Source organism: Trifolium pratense, linkage group LG1 (genome assembly GCF_020283565.1).
Source record: "Trifolium pratense cultivar HEN17-A07 linkage group LG1, ARS_RC_1.1, whole genome shotgun sequence".
Lineage (NCBI taxonomy): Eukaryota > Viridiplantae > Streptophyta > Magnoliopsida > Fabales > Fabaceae > Trifolium > Trifolium pratense.
Genome location: NC_060059.1, coordinates 45,326,056 through 45,347,914, shown reverse-complemented (window position 1 = coordinate 45,347,914; position 21,859 = coordinate 45,326,056). Strand labels below are relative to the sequence as shown.

General features: G+C 32.3%; 2 protein-coding genes and 1 long non-coding RNA gene across 5 annotated transcripts; 2 read left to right on the top strand and 1 right to left on the bottom strand.

Annotated features, from left to right (window-relative positions):
- The first annotated feature begins 1,240 nt into the window (after positions 1–1,240).
- LOC123913297 (casein kinase 1-like protein 10) lies at positions 1,241–8,622 on the top strand. 3 transcript variants are annotated; one of them, XM_045964002.1, is made up of 14 exons: positions 1,254–1,739; positions 1,822–1,909; positions 2,055–2,095; positions 2,524–2,742; positions 2,845–2,940; positions 5,726–5,796; positions 5,895–5,956; positions 6,082–6,145; positions 6,260–6,344; positions 6,613–6,739; positions 7,027–7,100; positions 7,188–7,359; positions 7,549–7,676; positions 8,020–8,622. In XM_045964002.1, exons 2-14 carry the CDS (start codon positions 1,834–1,836, stop codon positions 8,266–8,268), a joined length of 1,464 nt encoding a protein of 487 aa, XP_045819958.1. In that variant the 5' UTR covers positions 1,254–1,739; positions 1,822–1,833; the 3' UTR covers positions 8,269–8,622. The 3 variants fall into 3 exon arrangements, with proteins under 3 accessions (XP_045819949.1, XP_045819958.1, XP_045819965.1); XM_045963993.1 differs by having other exon boundaries at positions 1,241–1,909; positions 6,082–6,344; XM_045964009.1 differs by lacking the exons at positions 7,549–7,676; positions 8,020–8,622 and having other exon boundaries at positions 1,254–1,909; positions 7,173–7,314.
- A 281-nt stretch (positions 8,623–8,903) lies between these two features.
- On the bottom strand, positions 8,904–12,859 carry LOC123913314 (vacuolar protein sorting-associated protein 2 homolog 3-like). The gene is made up of 11 exons (XM_045964022.1): positions 12,693–12,859; positions 12,470–12,514; positions 12,351–12,385; positions 11,677–11,727; positions 11,486–11,590; positions 11,313–11,384; positions 10,778–10,849; positions 10,595–10,675; positions 9,575–9,610; positions 9,412–9,467; positions 8,904–9,147 (listed from the first exon to the last, which is right to left on the bottom strand). Exons 1-11 carry the CDS (start codon positions 12,727–12,729, stop codon positions 9,096–9,098), a joined length of 642 nt encoding a protein of 213 aa, XP_045819978.1. The 5' UTR covers positions 12,730–12,859; the 3' UTR covers positions 8,904–9,095.
- Positions 12,860–19,540: 6,681 nt separating this feature from the next.
- Positions 19,541–21,578, top strand: LOC123913290. Its single transcript, XR_006811622.1, has 2 exons — positions 19,541–19,952; positions 21,392–21,578. It is a non-coding gene; the product is annotated as an uncharacterized LOC123913290 (long non-coding RNA).
- Positions 21,579–21,859: the final 281 nt, after the last annotated feature.

Here is a 21,859-nt window from a genome sequence, read left to right as displayed (position 1 = left end):
TTTTAACTGGCCAAATTCAATTTCCCTCACAAAAAATTAAAATTCAAATTAATTTTTGACATTTTCATTTTAAATACAGTACAAGTTAGTCTCTCATTCATTGTATATAATGGATAAATTAATTTATTCTCGACATGAAAATATAGATTAAATATATTTTTTGTCCATATAAATAAAAATATTTTAAACTTAGTCTTTATTTAATTTGATAGTACTTTTAGAGCATCCACAATGGAAATATTCATTTTTGAGTACTTAATTGGACCTCACGTATACACATCACTCATTTATAATTTTTTAATAATAGTACCTAATAAGTACTTAATCACTTCAACCCAAATCTCTTAAAAAGTTTTAAATGAGTCCCACCAATAACATATTCCACCAATAACTATACATCATTATAAATGAGACCCGCAAAAACAAAATAGGTACCACTTCTTATCGTAGAACTGGTACCTATCAGGTACTCTTTGTGTTTTGCTCCAATGTGAGTACCTATTAAGTACCAGTACTTAAAATAATAAGTACCCACCATTGGAGATGGTTTTAGTACCTAAATTATCCTACACTCATTCTTAATTTGAGTCGATATCTATTTTTTTCAGCAATGTTTTAAACATTATCGGTAGGATCAAAAAATAGGATCAATATTTTCGATTTTGAGATTATGCAAACAATTTATGCAATTTTTATTTATTATTATAACTTTGTCAAGGTAGTTTATGATAAAATAGCTTATAAAAATATAGTTTTCACTAGTGCGAACTTATAAAATAACATAAAACTTAATTTATATTACATAAGCTGTCCATATAAGCTCAAAAATAAGTTAATCCAAACGGGCCAGTGGAGTTTGAACTCCGACTCCTATTATGTGATGTCGCTACTAACTGAACTAAACTCACACTTCAAAATTTAATTAATTATTTTTGTTTTCACAGTCAATATCCAAACCATTTAATTTGATTATGATGTTGTCAATCACCCCTCGACCAAATTTCAATGGATAATTAATTTATGGAAAATGCTAAATAGTGTCCCCGGGGCACTGTTTAAGAAAGCAAATATAGTAATATGACATTAAACTTTATATAGTCAACATCTCGAAAGTCTAAAAATATTATTTTCAATTTAAAAATTTTCTTTTTTGGTTTCCTTAACCGGTGCCCCGGGCACCGGTTAGCTTAACCGGTAATTTATTTTTAAACACGCTCCTATAATCACAAAGAATAGAAGCATTATTTATGTTGTTATTCTTGTCTTTGATTTTCTCTCTCTCTCTCTCTCTCCTTTCTTGACACCAAACCAGACCCACTTCCTCCGTTCATCTCCAAACTTTTTGATTTGTGAAACTACTTTTGTTTGTTCCTCTTTCATCCACCACAGACACCTCCTCCTTTTCCTACCTTATTCTTTTTTGCCAAAAAAAAAAAAAAAATCTTTTTTTTTTCTTTGTGATTTTTGGCCATAAGTATTGTAGGATGATTGGTTTGGGTTCTTTTGGGGTGAAGGAATGTAGTTAGAGAAGGTTATTCTTTTGAATAATTCCTCATTGTTGAGGATGTTTCAAATTTCATAAATTTGATTCATTTTCATTATTATTTTTATTATTATTATTATTATTACCCCCCAATTTCACATTTAATCTTTGATTATTAGATTGTGAAATCTAGTTGTTGTTGTTGTTGTTGGGTTTGGTTGATTTTAGAAGAAAGTTAGGATTTTTTTTGATTCAGGTGAAAGAATCAATTTGGTCTTTTTTCCTTCCTTGTTTGGATTTTTCCACAACCAAGTGCTGAATTGTGATAAAATTTGAAGGTGATTTTCATCATGGATCATGTGATTGGTGGAAAGTTTAAACTAGGAAGGAAAATTGGGAGTGGCTCTTTTGGGGAGCTTTATCTAGGTTTGTTCATCTTTATTGCCCCTTTTTTTTTTTAAATAAATAAATAAATTTGTTTTCCTTTGTTTTTTGATTTAGCTACATTGTATTGTAATTGCATTGTTCTGCTATTATTAACAAATTTTCATTCTATTCTTTCTTATATCAGCTGTTAATATACAAACTGGAGAGGAGGTGGCTGTTAAGCTGGTATGTGAAGTTATCTTCAATCATTTGGTTCCTTTTAATTGTTAAATTCCTTCATGAATTTATAGAGTTTGGTTGATTTTTCTTCTTCTGGTGATTCTGGATGTATTTATAGGACATTATCTTAGCTATTTAGGCCAATAGCGATGCATGAAATTGAGTGTGATATATCATTTATTGCTGGAGCAAATACCGAAAGAAATGGCATGAGAGATGATTTTTAAATCTTAACTTTTGGTCAATAGGTGGATGATTAGTTTCTGAGGTATAGGAGAAATAAACAAGTTTTCTTTATGGATTGAAGTGAGATGTGAAATCGATGGCACATTATGTTTATCATCACAAGTCTGTTTTGTAGTTGCTCGATGCTCACTTTTTTTTCGTAGTTTCTCAATTTCTAATTGTCTCACTGTTCTGCCAAAAAAATCCAGGAATCTGTGAAGACCAGACATCCGCAGCTTCACTATGAGTCAAAATTGTATATGCTTCTTCAAGGAGGAACAGGAATTCCCCACCTCAAATGGTTTGGTGTTGAGGGAGAGTACAATGTCATGGTTATTGACCTTCTTGGACCAAGTCTGGAAGATTTATTCAATTATTGTAACCGGAAATTCACATTGAAGTCAGTGTTGATGCTTGCCGAACAATTAGTAAGTCTGTCTGTCGAGTTGACAAATGTTACTATTTAATAAGGTTCTTTAAATAGTTTTACTAATGGCTTATTTTCCTCCTACTTTTGTGCGTTTTTTCAGATTAACAGAGTTGAATACATGCATTCAAGAGGCTTTCTTCACCGAGACATAAAGCCAGACAATTTTCTGATGGGCCTCGGGCGTAAAGCAAATCAAGTATGTTATTGTTGTCTATTGAAGATTTCTTCCTTGTTTTTTCATTCCTTTGGCTATTGTGGATGCAATATGCCTTTTGAAAAGTTTTATAGAGGGGTATGGGGGAAACCTAAATTAATCTATATATGATTATTATTGACCTAGAAAAAGGATTATGATAGGGTGTCTATATACAAATATAGCACATGCCAGGGCCCATTTTGAGCAATTATCTTTTTACTTTGGTATTCGATGTTGTTACTAGTACCAGTATATCCAAGAGCCAATACTTTCATGTGTTTTTCTTTTGTAGATTATATAGTCATAGATGGTGGAAGAATCTAAATAGAAATAAATGGTAAACTAGAGTTGTGAAGAGAAGCTTAAAGTTGCATGGTTTATGATTAAGTAAAAGTAAATTTTTTAGTACATTTGTTGAGAGTCTCACATTGGATGTGATATGACCTGATTAAGTGTTTATAAGTTTTCTCACGTTACAAGCCGGTTTTGTAGGGTTGAGTTAGCTCCAACCCAAATATTAACACCATTTAATGCAAGTTTAGCAAGGCCACTTTTACTTTTTTTTTAAATGGATAGCAAGGCCACTTTGGCATTGTCTTAGAGGTAAATAATGGAGATCATATTGTTCCACAAGTTGCACAATTTTGGTATCTGGCTGGTATCTATCATACAAAGTAACAAAGAAATAGAGAGAGAAATAAATCATAGGATTCAAGTGAGTTGGATGAAATGGAGAAATGTTTCAATTGTTATTTGTGATTGAAAGGTACCTCTCAAGCTTGAAGTAAATAAAGTTCCAACAAGAGCATAAGTGTTATAGAGATGATAATGTTGCACAGGGTGAGTGGAGATACAAGAAAAAATAAGATTATGAATTAATTCATTAGAGATAGTAGGAATAACACTTATCAAAAGATGACATAATCTTGTCTAACATGTGAGAGAAGTCCAGTAAAAAATATGATGTTAGAAACCTTGAAAGGAACCGAGTAAAAGAACAGATGATTTTTATTGATTGAATTGAATAGAAAAAATGCAGAAGAGTTATCCTATGTTAGAGTATATAGTCTCTTATTATATTGATATTGATTGATGGCGACACATCTACTTGTATCTGCTAGTTTCTGTTAGGCATGTTAGATTTCGTTACATAGTGCAGTGCAACTGCAAGTTAGTTAGGTTCTCTAACTAACATTTGCACACTTTAAATCTGAGTATTCAGACTCATAATGTGTATTAAGTATTAACAAATGCACAACTCGTTTTCTGCTTGAATCCATCTTTCTCCATTTTCTCACAATTCTCAGATTTTTTTTTCATCCTCCAAGGGTTTCCGTGATTACAATCGAGCCACTGCTGTGTTGTTTCAAACAAACAAACCTGAACGATACGTCCACTCTTCCATACCCTCTAACTAACTGTTCTAGCTGTCATAACTATTTTGTTTGTTTTCCCTTTATTCTTCCAAGCAAATACTGTTATGTTTTCCCTTTTCGGGAGGGCAATGCATGCGCTGACTACCTTGCAAAATTTGGAGCTGCCAATCCTGAAGCATATTCTCCTATTTGATCCCTCAGATGGAATGAGTCCCCTCCTGCTAGCTGATGCTTGTGGGACTTTCTTTTCTAGATAGTTTGTTTTTCTTTTTCTTTTGATTTTTCTTCTTGTACCAAAAAAAAAAAAGATCAAATGAAGGATGTACCAATAAATAGGTTAGAAGAAGACCATGAAATAGAGAAACCATCAAGATATAGATCTCAATATCTTTTCTGGAAATTTTGTTATTAACAGTGCAATTGCAACATTGGATCCGTGGTGTTGTTTGGAAGATTTTGGTTGTTATTTTGTTGTCTTTGATATACATAAAAAGAAATTGCTCATTGTAATGAGTTGCATTTGCATGCATTCAAAAAAACAAAATATAAGCTTGGTAGAGTAACATAGAATTGACAGTTTCCTGTCTCCATTTCTGCCTTTAAGTTTCTCAAGAATATTCTCGCTTCTTCCGGAGCCTTTCCTGTAAAATCCTAAGTGAAGTTCACCAGTTCGTTTTGCCTATTTTCATACCTCAACTATGTGGTTTACTTTTATTTATATAATATCACAATAATATTTACTTTATGGGAGGGTGTGTTTCTTCTTTAGTTCAGTGACTTGCACTGTAGATACTGTTGCTGTTCATAACAGATCCCTGCTCAATAAATTTAGGAAACAAATTTACTGTCCTTGAGCATAATGTTGAGTTGGTCTTTCTGAGAAATTGTCATTGGAAACAACATATAAATTTTGACATGTGCACACATTTTGGTATGCAAGTTTCTAGATGAATATCAGTTTGTTGATTTCATCCCAGTATCTTGTACTAGTTTTAACATGAATATGTTAGAGTGAGACTATATTAGATATTAGATAGAGTTAACATACGATGAAATGAAGCTTAAACTTAACCTTAAGTTTTTTATCCTTTTCAAAAACTTCATTTTATTTCCTACTTGTTGGTCAAAGCAACGGGAAGGGGATTTCTTAATCATCAAATATGCTATGTTTGCACAGCACTTTAAATTAATATTATTTTCATTTTTATTAAACACTTTATGGATATTATGAGTATGGATTGTTTGCCCATCTTTTTATTTTTAATCAATACGTATTCTTATGTCCAAAACTAAACATTAATGATTGATTCATCATGCTCGGTATATGATAGAACATTATAGCAGCCAACCCCACTTAATGGGAAAAGTCTTTGTTGTTGTTGGTTCATTATGCACGTATCTCATTTCAGGTGTACGTGATTGACTACGGTCTTGGAAAAAAATACAGGGATCTTCAGACTCATAGGCACATACCATACAGGTTGGTTTTGTCCTAATTATTTCAGGAGGGTGAAATATTTAGTTTAGCTAAACACTTGGGCATAATCAAACCTTATATTGTCATCATTCTTTGCATAGGGAAAACAAGAACCTTACAGGCACAGCACGCTATGCAAGTGTCAACACTCATCTTGGAATCGGTGAGTAATACTCTGTGCTGGTTTATTCCTTTCTCGGTTAGAAACATTTAGCTTGAAATTAATTATTACATGATTAGAATTGAATGTGTGTTCTATATACTGATTGTGCGTGATTGTGCTGGCAGAACAAAGCCGAAGGGATGATCTGGAATCTCTTGGTTATGTGCTCATGTATTTCTTAAGAGGAAGGTTAGTTAATTGGCAAATGCATCTAATTTACCCCCTGCTTGGAGGTCTCATGTTATTACAACTTTATAGTTTATTCACACTGTCAACATTCTTTCATACATTTTCCTTTTTCAGTCTTCCCTGGCAAGGACTGAGGGCTGGAAACAAAAAACAAAAATATGATAAAATTAGTGAGACGAAGGTGTCAACTTCGATAGAGGTAATTATGACTTGACTACCTGGATCTGTCAAGTTTTTTTGTGAAATTAAATTAATACCTCTTATCAGCTTTGTACATTAAAAATTGGAATTAACAAAATGCTCTTAAAGTTGATATTTGCTTTTAAATTCTTTAACTATATTTCGTGCACTCGACTGTTAGCACTCAGCATGATTTTTGTAAAATTTTCCTCTTCATTTCCCCTTCTGTCTCGGATCAAATCTTAATTTTATTCAGCCTGTTGAATTATGTGCTTTTATGAGAACAGTATCTCTGCAAATCATATCCCTCTGAGTTTGTATCATACTTCCACTATTGCCGATCATTGAGGTTTGAGGACAAGCCAGATTATTCATATTTGAAGAGACTTTTCCGAGATCTATTTATTCGAGAAGGTTTGTGGAAAATATATTCAGTATGTTTTGCTCGAAACTCTTAGGCATTTTTTGCGAGTTTGGAGGGGAGGGGAGGGCTTTGGAGGGAGAGGAATAGTGAGAATGGAGTTATGAAGAAAATTAAACCCTCCAAACTCCTCCACTCCCCCTCCCAAACTCCTCTATTTCTTCCAATTATTTCTTCCTTTTTTTCAAAACTCTCCCCTCCCTCCCTTCCCCTCGAAACTTGCAAACAAAGCCTTAGTGTGTTTAGTGGTTGTGAATTGATGAGGACATTGTTCATGCAGGCTATCAATTTGACTATGTTTTTGACTGGACTGTTTTGAAGTATCCACAAGCTGGTGGCACTTCTAGAGGACGGGTTAGTATTTCTATATATATGTATATATTTCTTGTTTGGATTTTTCTGTTTATTGTTGGTCGCTTACTGTAGTTGTTGTAACTAAAGCCTGGCAAGGCAGCTATGTATGCACCTACGCCTGGACGGCAGCAACCAGACAAGACACCTGCACGTCATCCTGAAAGGACACCTGCACGTTATTATCCAGAAAGGACACCTGCACGTTATCCAGAAAGGACACCTGGACGTCAATTTCCCCAACAACCAGAAAGGATGCAAGGTCTGTTTTCTTTCAGCTGAATATGAATGGAATTTGGTATCCTGCTAATGTTTTGTGACAGAAAATAAATGTTTGAACTGAAAGCATTCAACTGTAGCAATCTTCTTCATTGCTCTTATCAATAGCAAAATTAATGTATTGTTCTCAAAGTCTATGTTATATAATATTTGTTCATGCAATTTATTTCAGTTGGGAGAGACATTCGAGAGAAATTATCTGGTGCTGTTGAAGCATTCACCCAGAGGAACCGCGCAAATGCTACTCCTCATCATCCTCATCATGGCGAACACGTTAGACATAAGACTTATGACGAAGTGGTAATGTTTTTGCAACAATAAGAATTTGAGACCAGAGGGAGTATGAAGTTTTCAAATGAGAAAGAATGTTTGCTTCCTGTTTGGTTTAAGAAGACGTTTTCTAAGCACAATAAATATTGCTTTCACCATTTTATTTACAAATCTAAAAACTGAATACAAGGTTTTTTTTTTCTTCTAATAATTTACAGTGAAAACAAAAAGTGTTTTGTCAAATCAAACAGACTTATTTTCTGAATATCTAGTTGAGTCTTGAGTGTAGCTTTGTATTTGTATATTGAGTTATTATTTTTGTGCCAGAATAGTAGTCATTAATCGTATGTTTAACATTATCTTGTTTTAACAGCAATATGCCCAACACAATCCAACTCGATATGAAAGCAATTCGAGAAGAGCCGTGATATCATCAAACAAGCCAAATTCCTCAGGTGACCATACTGGCAGGATGGCTTCAGGTGGGGCCCGTCCAGCTGCCGCGCATAGAGGTCAACCTGTGTATGAGACCAGACAACCAACTTTTGCACGTAGTGGGTCAATGAGAGGCAACCGTGATGATCCTCTGAGGAACTTTGAACTCCTCACTATCAGGAGGTAAACTCAAGGGTGTCTCATTTTGTTCCTGATTTCTAAATTTCGACACATCTGAGATTTCAAGAAGCCTTATGGAATCAAACAAAAGAATCAAGTCTATGGATATTACTGAATTACCATTGAGGTCACAATGGCATGACCTCCTGATATCATCTCTGGATCCCCCCAGATTGCTTCAGAAGATTTCTCAGCAACTGTAATGTGTTCTTATAATGTGTCAAAGATGTAATTCAATGGAAAGATTCTTTTTTTATAAATAAGTATTGTACCAGATGAAACTTGAGTTGTAGCAAGTTTTGTAATATACAATGTTATTGTTTGTTGACAATGAATGGAATTTAACAAGGTTATGGTACTACAGGATTATAAAACTTGAGTTACCATATTGATAACAATAAAAAATAAAATAATAAGTTGTTAAAAAACAAGCCCCTCGAACCGATAATTAGTTTATGGGTTCCATAGATTTTTGCTGATTTGATTACATATCAACTCTCTGCACACATTATCTTGCCATATGCCTCTTTGGCAAGCTCGCACAAGCATCAACTTAGTACTTTGTTAGGTATATATAACATCAAACTAGGTTATATTGTTTCGAGTAAAACAATGTTTTCTTTCCATCCCCAATCACAAGCATTGTCTGTCTCAATTTCGAATCCACTCCACTAGATTGCCCAAGCCGAGCATGTGAAAATTTATAGTAAAATACATCAAAAACTTCAAGGAGGATATACACATTGGACTTCTGAAATCCCAAGAAAACTATGGAGTTCTGAAAAGAATTATAGATTACAACTGAGTTTGAGAATTAAAATCCCAGACAAAAAGTTATGGGTTTCTAAGAGCTGCTAATCGCTTCTCAATCTCATCAATGTCCGAGCTGCAAAGGCAACAAATTTCAAAGGTCAAACAAACTGACAGAAAAAGCAACAGCTAAAGGAATTCACATGTAAGCTTAAGATGTAGATTTGGAACTTCAAATGAACAAGTCCAAGTAAATTCTTCACAACTTATAAGTTACATAAAAAGAAATTCATATCTTTAAATAATATCATTCTCTCTTTTATTAACTTTCTTTACAACATAGAAGGGGGAAAAACTTGTGATGAATGGGAAAAATAAACTACTGTTGGATGGTAGATACCTGCTAACATTTTCAGCATTCTTTGTTTTGATGCTTCCTTTTGGAGCTGCTGATAACTGCCACGAGTTCAAATGAAAAACAAATTAACATGTTTTTGTTGACATAAACAACAACAAAGATTTAAAACGACAAGACTGCAGAGATTATAACAACTAATACCAACCTGTGAAGCAATGTCCACGCCGATTTCATCGAGCACCTACCAAAGAGAAAAGTAAACGAATCATGTTTGCTTTCAAAAATGGTTGAAGACTCAGATCAGAACTAAACTATGAAGTCAAGGATAAGACTCTAAATTTTGTTACTCAATAAACCAATCGAGAGTGTATTATACCAAGGATTACAACACTTAAAGACAAAATTAACTATGAGGAGGTACGTACTTAGTACCTGATTTGTCAGATATAAATTTTAGGAGTACATTAACAAACCAGGTAACTAGAATACTCCCACTTGTTTTTCAGAAGAAATATATTAGCATTAGCAAGTTACATACCAAATTCAAAATTGTATCTTGCTAGCGTACTCTTTCAAAATACAAGTGGGGAGTACGTTATTTTATACATACAGAGCATTAATTTTGGGTCCTATGTTTGTTTTATGTCAGTGTAAATGAAATAGTAAATTTAACATTATTTTGTCCAATACTTACGAAAATCAAACATCACAAAATTGCTTGTACTGAATAATGTCTACCAAACACTATATAGAACAAATAATTGTCTTATAACTCAACTATTTGTCCTATGTTGTTCTACTTCGGTTTTGTTTTTTAACTGCATGCTGTTCTATTCTACCTGTGTTATCCCTCAGGTGCATCAAATGCAATCTTATTAACTCTTAAAAAGAATCTGTGGCATATAGCCATGCACTTTTCTATTGATTTCAATTTTTTATGTCTGAAGCCTGGAGGCTAAGAGAGAATCATAAGCTTGACTCAGCTTAGTCACCTAATTATCTTTGGATTATAGATTTTAGCAATCAAAGCTAAGATTTAAATTTTGACCAACAATTCCTAGTAGTGTTAATTCCGAGATGTAAATTAATTAGCAAATTAAATAGCCGTGCCAAATGTATAGCCGAGATGTTTCCAACAATTCTGGGAAATTAATAAAGTTTAAGCTCTCCAGAAATTGCAGCACATTTTTTAAAAAACACTGAAATGTGAGGAAGTCCTTAGTACCTGATTTGTCAGATCTTCAGTCTCCTCTTCAGCCTCATCATTATCCAATACATCATCTATGGCATCTGACATCATTTCAGTCTGCACATAAATTAATGTCAAGATCATTAAAGTCTGAGTCATTAGATGTGGAAACACAATGTTTCGAAATTTATGCCCACTTTGAAATTTACAACATCTTACAGTTATATCCATTTTTGCTGATTGTTTCTGGAACTCTTGAATAATTTTGGCTTGCTTTGCAGGTGCCATTTGCTGCAAACAAGTTCTTTAAATTCAGCACAAGAGAAAATGATTGAAAAATATGACATAACTAGAGACTATTCATGGACTCCAATGTCAAATTTATGTTTTGCTAACAACAGCTAGTATCAATTCTGCATTTATGTCTTCCCAATGCATTATTTTTCCTTTTAGCAAAAGAACAACCTCATCCTTCATGATCATTCATTGGAAACTTTGCAATCTTAAAAATCTGACAGTAACCTATAAATATCAACTTTATCCTTCAACCTCAACCTTGAATTGTGTTGCACACTATTCCACGAATAAACATCCAGTTAAAATGTATTAATGCACACAATAACATGTCAAAAATCATAAGACCCTGTATCATTTGCTATCATAGCATGTACATACTAAAACAAACCGGAGCAATGCATCATGTGTGGAGTCGTGGACATCAAATATAATTAAAACATACGATAAACCATGTTACCTTATTCATAGCTTCCATTGCCTTACTGGCACCTTTCATGCCAACAGCAACAGAAGACTGAGCATGCAATGCCTGCATGAAATAAATAACCACGTGTAAGAGCAAAAATCACCCACTACTGATACCCAAGTACCGGAATTGGCCTCATAAGAACCACCACTCGAGAAATGTACCTGTGTGTGAGTTGCTATGCCTCTCATCTGAGCTCGACTACCTTGAAGATTAGCAATTTGTTGCCTAAGCCTAACCAACTGGCGCGCTAGAATTTTAGTCGCAGCCTGAAAAAGGCCCATGAATCATGATAACTGATGGTAAGTATCAATTTTGGTCTTCCTACAGGAGCAACTTAGATGAATGTTTATACCTCATTTCCCGTCTTAGCAGTTCTCTTTATCTCAGCAACTAGCTTCTTTTCCTAATCATAAAAGCGCACACATCAGAAATTAACAAATCAGCATTTCAGCCCTAGAAATTGTAAGGGTCGGGCAATTTAGTCACTCAAATTTAAGAAATATCAATTTTGTGCTTCGATCAAAATATATCTTTAGCTCTGTTTGGCAAAAATAAAGGATAACTTATAAACTAGCTTAAAGCGGATAAGCTAGCGGATTGAATTTGTAGTGTTAACGGTTGATCTAGCTTATGTATATGAAAGACATAGGTGAAATTGAGAGAAAAAATGATAAGTTATAAGCTAATTGGATTAGCTTATCAAAATAAAAGATACAAGCTAGTAAAAATAAGCCATAACTCGTGAAAAAAAAAGTTACCGAACAAGTTTTTTTTGTCATATGAACTTATAAGCCATAAGCTCAAAATTTGGCATTTGCAAACAAAGCCTTAGTATATGTCCATGAAAACCATGAAAGACCTAGGTCTAAATTTGGGGGGAAAATTTTCTAAATTGACAGACATTATTGAATGTAAGGGACTAAATTGCAATTTTAGAAATTTGAAGAACTAAATCGAGCAACCTTAACAATTTGAAAGACTAAACTGGTTATATATAAAAAAAAAAAAAAAAGAAGTAATGCTTACTTCGAGTTGTAATGCTCCAATTTCCTTTTCAATGCCTGTGGAATAATAAAATGATAGTATAGGAATGGAAATGTAATAGTATAAGCGATGAAGTGAAAAGTGAGAAGATTATTAATTACCTCTAGTGGCATTTGCCATTTCTCGTTTACTCTCACGAAGAACCTCTGCATAGCGAGATCGAGAGGGTGGGTGTTAATTGTTAGAAGAAGAAGAAGAAGAAGAAGAAGAAGAAGAAGAAGAAGAAGAAGGGTTTGTTTAGTTATAATGAAATTGAATGAATTATTACAGTAGAACAGAAACAGAACAGAAGAGAGAGAAAATTGAGTGATGAATAAGAAGAACCTTTTGGGTTGGGTTTCTTGGAGAAGATATTCTTCATCGTATTGTTTTGTTTTGTTTTGTTTTGTTTTGTGTTCGTCAAAGTAAGCAGCTAATGTTCTGTTCCAGATGGTTTCACTCGCAACAAAACTCTGTAACCCCGATCCAACAAACTCTATTCCTATGTATGTGAGTGCGTAATGATCCTTATATTAAAACTAGGCCATGTTAAAATTTGAAACGTGTTAAAAATTTATATAATTTTTTGTTTAAAAATTATTGTTCAAAAAGTCTTTAAAATGTTAAATATATAAAATATTAACATTGTGTGCCAAAATTGTCATAAATATATATAAATTATTTTTGTAAATAAATAAACTTTTATGTTTATTCATAAATTTTCATTGACAAAAATGATATTTTTATAAGTTATTTTATCATAAACTTACTTGAAAAGCTTATAATAATACATAAAAAACTTATTTATTTGCATAAGCTGTTTCGCATAAGTTAAAAAATAAGTCAATTCAAAAGGCCTTAAAATGGGTGTTGTTAGTTTTTTGAAAATAGTATGGTTGTTGTTTTTTTTCTTAGTGGCTAAATTTTTTATCTTAAAGGTGAACATGTCGGTGTCCGAGGTTCGAACACTGACTCTTCAATATATAATATGATGTCTCGACCAATTGAGTTAAACTCATTTGTGTTATTATTACTACTACTATATGTGTTGTTGGGAATTGAAAATTAGATGGATCGGAATATTAAATTTCATTAGAAAATATTTGGTCTAGTGGTGAGGGGTTTTGGTAGTATATTATAGGTCCTGGGTTCGACCCCCAACTCATTGTAAATAAAAAAAAAAGTGAATATTAATTTATGTGGACTAATTGGAGCTTTTGTCGGGAAATAGTGATTAGGATAGTATTGTGTCTTACTCCCTCCGTTTATTTTTAAGTGTCTTTTTAGAATGTTATAAAAAAAGTGTCTTTTTAGAATAGTAACACCAAATTAGTAAATTATATTTTTGCACTTTATCTTTCTATTATATCCTTATTTTAATCCACCAACAAATTTTTATTTTTTTGCACACACTTTCTCTTTCCAATAAATTTAATATATTATGTAAAAAAATTTTTTTTCCAAATATATAGCAATAATTAGTTTATTGAAAAAAATAAGAGTAATTGACAATAGGTATAATTGAATCATACCTTTAAAATACCAAATGGATAGTCAAATTGGAACGCTAAATCAGACGTCAAAAGACACTTAAAAAGAAACAGAGAGAGTAATATATTAAGGATAAAGATATATAAATCTAGAGTAGTATCATAAAATGATGATTTTTTACATGAAAAAAAATATTATCAATCAAACTTGTTTACAATTGGTATATTGTACTTATAATAAGTTATAATCCCCATAGTCATTTTTATAAGAGACAATTAAGTATATAAAAAATGATGTATTAGAACTATATTTTAAACAAATTAAATATATTAATTTTTTGTTGATTCAATTGTATCTTTGGGAATGAAGGTAGTACTATTCAATAAGATTTTTTTTTTTTGTTTAAAAAAATGATTTTGGTTTATATATAAGTTTGGTTTTAAAAAAAGCTATTTTTAAAATTAAAAAAAAAACGTTATATGAAACACCTTCATATTTAAAACAATTTTTTTTTACGAAAAAAAAAGAGCCAAGAAACAACTTACCATGAGATTATTATTGCTCACGTTTTTAACACAATTCCTCATTTATACATATATATATATATATATATATATATATATATATATATATTTGTTCCTTGGCTCATAGGAAAAAGTTAGTAATAAATATGAGAAGAAAACGTGAACAGTTTGGAATTAGAATTAGATGGAATATAAAAAGGTAGAAACATTGAAATTAGATGTATTGTGTCTTAATATATTAAGGATAAAAATAAAAAATGTGTGCCGATTGGAATGAATGAATATTTGTTTTTCATAAAAAAAAAAAAAGGTTACTGGGAGCACTCTAATGAGATGATGAGTCTCTACTACCTTATATTAACTAAGATTTTGGATTCAATCTCTAGTTTCTACCTTATATAAAGAGTTAAAATTTTAAAAAAAAATATGCGACCTATTTAAATCCCACAAGACTCGACTTGAGGGATTAGTCTTTGCGAAGGATCTTGACTTACTAACAAATTCTAAAATATAATAAACCACTAGGTTTGGTCTACTAGTGAGAGGGTTGAGTAGTACACTATAGATACTGAGTTCGATTCTCAGTTGTTTGTAAACCAAAAAAAGAAAATCTAAAATATAATAATATTAATAAACTCGTACATGATGTCTATCCAATAAAACAATAACCCAATAAGAACCACTATCATTCTTATGGTTTAACACTATATCGTAATCAAACAATCATCGAGCTATACAATCTAATGGATTAACACACCATTCATAAAATAAACATGGCGAGATAACCTTCTTAGATTAGAACAATTTACAATATGTAAGTTGAATCTTGTCAAAAATGTTGTTCACCCCCTATCATTTTTGCATTAAAAATTCTTTCATTTTGCACCCGCCACAACACCCAAACTACTGCAAGCCAAACCATTAGAACTCCTCTAGAATCTTGCTTCCCTTTCCTCAAAGGAATTAGAAAACCAAGGAACAAAGAAGAAATGTTATTCGGCGAAACGGTGTTTGATCGATCCAAAGCATGCACCTTGGACCATACCGCCCATGCAATGCAAGTGGACAAGAGACAGTAATGTGGTTTTCAAATTCAAGGACCCTGTTGCAATGCAACACATACACGTCGCCTCTTCCACATTTTGAATAATCCCCCAATCAACAAGTTGGCCCTCATTTGAAGGAAAGCTTTTCAAGAAAAGATGATAACCTTTTGATGAGAATCGCGGAGCGGTTGGAACAAAACAAGAGTTGTGATGATAGAGATGGTGAGGACGCCACAACCGGCTATGGAGGCTCCAGTTGATAAGTCAAAGATTAGCGTCACGGCAAGCCGATAAGCTAAAAATGAGGTTTAGAGAACCAAAGAGAACAAATCTCATATTTTTACTCAATTCAAAATCCTTTTCTAGCAAGAGTTACATGCCTCCTATATATAGGAATGACTTATGATGATGTAATAAGCAAAAAGTAACTCCTAAGAAAACAAAAGAATTTCAGCCACTAACTATCATGATAGTGGGCCTGAATTATTACAAGGAAAATGGAAAATAAAAGAAGAGATAGTGGTACTCTTTTATTGCTTGGTACACCACTTTCATATGCTTAGTGGAGGAGCTCTTTATTTTCCATTATCACATGCTTGAATGATAATCTTCAACTTTGGTTCTTTTTATTCCAGGACCGAAATATTTCTTCTTGTTAAGCGATAGAATTTTAGGATCACATCATTCCCTTCCTCTTAAGAGAATTCGACCTCGAATTTGTAGCTTGATAACCTCCTGGGTCAAAAATAAATCTATAGAATCCATGATATGTAAGAACTTCTACTTTAGAGAATTTTTCATTTTTATTAGCAAAAACTGTGTGCTTTTCTTTCCATTGCTTTCTCTCAAATATAGAATTTCTCTTTTCTTTGATAACTTCTCTTTGAGATAATGAATCAAACATAACTTCAAGAGCACAAGAAGCAAAAGAAGCATTATCAATAGGAATTGTGACATTTTCAGTAGTTACAAAAACACTCTCAACTTCTTTTTCAATAATTTCATCTTCTACCACTTTGTTCCCTTCATCATAAAAAAATGAAATGTTAGAGCAAGAAATAATATTAAAAGAATCCCAACATTTGACCACACAAACCAACTTAGAAGAAGGTACTAGTGTAGTTGCATGCCATAACTTCTCAACACTTTTCTCTTTCTCCCTCTCATTGATCTCTATTTTTTCTTTATTTTCCATCTCCTCTACTTCTTCTTCTTCATGAATTTCTTTATTGTTCACCTCTTTCACAATTATCTCTTTTTCTTTCACCTCACTTTCAAGTATCTCCTTACACCTTTTTTTTTTTCATTTTCTTTATCCTTCTTCTCTAGATTTTTTAGGAGATATTCCTCCCACAATACTTCAAAACTTGCCATATGACTTTTTATTTGTTCCTCACTTTTCTTTCTTCTATCTTCTCTCTCCTTTTCTCTATCTCTTTTATCATAATTTCTTCTATATTTCCTCTCTATGCGGTCTAACTTTTCATGAATTTTTTTAAACTCACTATGAAATAACTTCTCTAAATCATTGGTGAAGACTTGCAGCATTTCTTCATCCATCTTTTTTTTTCCGGTTTTTTTTTCATTTTTTTTTTCAAACTATGAAAAACAAAAATAAAACCAACAACAAAATTGAAAAGGATAGATAACACCTGATTTGAACTTGAGCTCTGATACCAAATGATGAGAATCGCGGAGCGGTTGTAACAAAACAAGAGTTGTGATGATAGAGGTGGTGGAAAGACGCCACAATCGGGATGGAAAAATCCGATTGATAAGTCGTGAGGACGCCACAACCGGCTATGAGGCTCCGGTTGATAAGTCAAAGATTAGCGTCACGGCAAGCCGATAAGTTAAAAATGAGGTTCAGAGAACCAAAGAGAACAAATCTCATATTTTTACTCAATCCAAAATCCCTTTCTAGCAAGAGTTACATGCCTCGTATATATAGGAATGACTTATGATGATGTAATAAGCAAAAAGTAACTCCTAAGAAAATAAAAGGATTTCAGCCACAAACTATCATGATAGTGGGCCTGAATTATTACAAGGAAAATGGAAAATAAAAGAAGAGATAGTGGTGCTCTTTTATTGCTTGGTGCACCACTTTCATATGCTTAGTGGAGGAGCTCTTTATTTTCCATTATCACATGGTTGAATGATAATCTTCAACTTTGGTTCTTTTTATTCCAAGACCGAAATATTTCTTCTTGTTAAGGGATAGAATTTTAGAATCATATCACCTTTGACAGCGCCAAACTCCTCCAAATTTGTGTTGATGTCTCTCAATCGGGACAGCTGTCAAAAAAGGAATCCAGAGGAATTTTGTATATAAAGGTACAAATAAAAAGAGAACTAACCGTAGAGTAGACACTCATCCATTGACATATTTACAAGTGTCATCCTCCTTTGTGATTGATTGGTACCTCTTTAATTATGCCCAAACCACGTACCAACATGATGAATTCGAAAATCTTAATTAAATCAAGGCTTAATTAGTCTATTGGTCCCTTAAGGATATTTTAGATTTCACAATGGTCCCTTAAAGAAAAAAAAATCCGGATTAGTCCCTTAAAGAAAAAAAAGGTCCGGATTGATCCTTTAAAGACATATATGTTTGCCATATTGATCCTTTTCGTTAAATTTTAACTCCAAATATAACAAAAAATTCCACTGGTTAAAATTTTAAAAATTAATAAGGTTTTTGGTGGACCACTTACACTTAATGACATCCACAATCCAGTCAACTAAAACTAACGTTTTTTATAAAAAATTGACAGAAATGACCAATTGAGAAACATATGTGTCTTTAAGGGACCAATCCAGATATTTTTTCCTTAAGGGACTATTGCGAAACCTAAAATATCTTTAAGGAACCAAAAGACTAATTAGACCTTAAATCAATCAAGTTGTATTGATGTTTTTTTTCTTGTATAGATGTAAATCAAACAAAATCAACTAAGCACAACTTCTATCGATTCATATATCAGTCAGAGTTACGTCATTCAAAACCGAATCATTATATTTTTTATTATTATTATTATTATTATTATTATTATTATTATTATTATTATTATTATTATTATTATTATTATTATTATTATTATTATTATTATACATATAATTTTATAACAAATATATAAGTACGAAGTATCTCATGTTTTTTAACAAACATTAATGTTTGTTGGATGGTTAGATTGTTGGGGGAGTTATGCGTATTCATAAGTTGTTACTTTTTCATGGAAATTGGCTTTGAGGTCGTTTTCCACCTAAGCAAAACTTGAGCTTTCAGGGGTTCTTGGTGGAGGAAGCATATCAAAGGTGTGGGTGGTGCCGGCACGAGGCGGAAACAGAAAGGGGGTAAAAGGCTCATTCAAGTTTTTGCTCGTTAAATAGAAGCAAAAAAGGGGGCAAAGGACTTTTGTTTGTCTGACGTAAACCTTTATGGGTGATATGGAAAACGAGAAATAGGGGTACTCAAATTCAAACCAATCTAATTAAAAATCGAAAATCAATCCAAAAAAATTGAAAACCGCAAAAAACCGAATCATTTTGGATGTATTTGGATGCCCTTTTGTAAAATCCGCTGCATCGGATCGAATTTTGAATTGATTTCTAAAAACCGATCCAAACCGAACCAAATCGCATACATATATTATAATACTTATTTTTCTTTTTATTAGTATGATATATTACATTAACCTATTATATATTGGTTTTAAATTATTTTATATATCTTATAGTTACTCCAAATCCATATATAATTTCATGGTTAAAACTCGATTGTCATAACGACAACAATCCTAAATTTTTTATTGATTTTTTTTTTTTTTTGCATAATAATGCTCTTTGATTTCCTCTTGCAATCATGAAAATATGGTTTTCTAAACCGTCCACCAAGTATCCTATATATATAATTTTTTATGTATATATTTTTTATATTACAAGTATTTATGTATTGTTTATTTAAAAACCGAATAAAACCGAACCGAAATAAACCGCATAAAATTGGATTGGATCGGATATTTTTCTTAGTCATCCAAAAACCGAACCAAACCGCATGTTATTTTTTCTTTGGATCGGATGACTTTTTGCCTCATAACCGATCCAAACCGAACCGCAAGTGTAACGACCCAAATTTAATTATTAGTAATTAATTGATTATTTGCATTTATTTTATTTGTGGTTTTTAATGTAATTAATTAATTATGTGTTAATTGTTGGTTTACGTGTTTTTAATAGAAATAACTCATTAAGAATAGAATGAGGGAAGTGATGTGTTAGAATATGTTTTAGGCCTATTTAGTAGAGGGGTATTTTGGTAAAAGAAGAATGGGGTAAACCTAACTATATAAAGACCAAGTTAGAGAGAGGTTGTCATAAATTATGATTTTGATGGAGGTAGAGAGAGAAGCTCTCAAGAAAGAATAGATAAAGAGAAAGTTAGAGAAAAGAAGAGAAAGAAATGAAGAGGAAAGCTAAGTAGAGGGGAAGATTGAAGAAGAGCTAGGAGATAAAGGACTAGAGAATCCAACATCAATAAGGTATGAGAGTAGTAATTTATTCATTTTGAGATGGTTCATAAAGAGGGGAGAAGAACCTTTCTTCTTCATACCCAAACTCTTTCATCTCTATGGGTTCTGGTTAATTTGGGAATTGGGAATGTGTTCATATTCCTTGTTGATGCATATATGATATCATTGCTTTTGGTTGATTGCTCAAGCTTTGCAAAAATTGTGGGTTTTGAGATTTATGATAAAATCTAATAACTTGAAGATAAATGATTAATTTTGATGATTTGGTGTTTTTAACTTATGTTTAAGTTGTTTTATATGAGTTATATGTTGGGTATTAAGTGTATGTACTTTTCCTAAGTTCAAATAAGTGATTTTGGTGAAAATAAGCACTTTTGGGTCAAACCCACGTTCAAAACGCGTTTTTCTGGAAATCTGCAACTTAGTGTTTGCGTCGAATAGGTCGACGCTATGGCGTCGCTAATTCTTCTGCATAATAATTATGCAGTATGAACAGGTCCTTGCGTCGAAACTTGTCGACGCTATAACCGACGCCACTGTTGGTTTGACAGTTTGACTGTTGACCCTTGACTTTGACCAGACTGCGTTGACTGAGTATTGACTTTCCGACGGTTCATGCACCCGGAACCTATTTTTCACAGTTTTTTGTGTAGATTCCGAATCTTAAGTTAGTTTTCTGGAATAATGCTTGCTTGTTAATAATTTCTTATGTTAGAAGCATGATTTGGAAATAAAATGAGTTTTATGAATTCAAATGATTGAATAATTAAAAATATATGCTAGTATTCTATTCAATGATAGTTGGATTGTTGATTGATGGAATAAATGCATTATGTGTGACAATGATGTTTGTGATTGAATCATAATATGAATTGTTAATTGATCATGGAGTTGATAATTAATCGGAATAGTAATTATGATTGATAGTATACATACATATTGGTATATGTGTAAATGTAAATATCATATAATTGCTATGTGAACATTTCATGCACTCATGTTGTATGATTGGCCTTTGGTAAGGTTGGAAATCCAATGTAATTGGTCAAATGCATAACCGCTTTGGTAAGCAAATGAAAGATGCAGAGGGATATAAGTTTATCCAAAAAGGAATGGTACCACATGCATTAGATATGCATTAGGAGACATACATTTCTAATTGACATTAGTGTACATTTAGGAATTATGTGTCATTTGTACTTGATACTTGATAATTGTCATTGATTTAACATAAGTGTTTCTTTGATAATTATGTGTGTATTTGTTATCTAATTCGCTATGCTATATTGTTAATGAGTATGCTTATTAGATAGAATTGTGTAGGAACATATATGCTTATGCCTTACTTTTATTTACTCAAGTGTGGATAGTAATCGAGTTACTTGCACTTAGTCGGATATTTTGCTAACTCTCTGTTTTGTGTATGTGCTGGACCTTTGGGGGTCCAGGTTCTCAGGTCGTGTCGAGTATTGATGAAGCTTCGCTCTGATTATGACACAGGAAAAATGGGTTTTATATATGTAGAGTCCTCTAGTCTTAATTATTTTGTATAATTAATAATACTTTATTTAATTCAAAGATTTGGAATAAACTCGTATTCTACTAATTAATGTTATTAGTAAGGTTTTGAAGTAATTTGTAATATCTCGAACCAATATTTTATCAATCTTTTTGATTTAAGTCTTTGACTTTATTTGATCTGCTGCGTAGTTTTTGAAAATAAGATTCTAAAGCTAGAATAAGGCTAATATTGGGTTTGGGTGTTACAACGAGCACCCCTAACGAGAAATGACACAATTTTTGTTTCTGAACAGGTTCGATGATGAGCTTTTGTATTATTCAAATAAATGATAAATTATTTATTTATTTAGTACTTGTTCAATAATAGTTAAATTGGCTGAACCGATTGAATCATG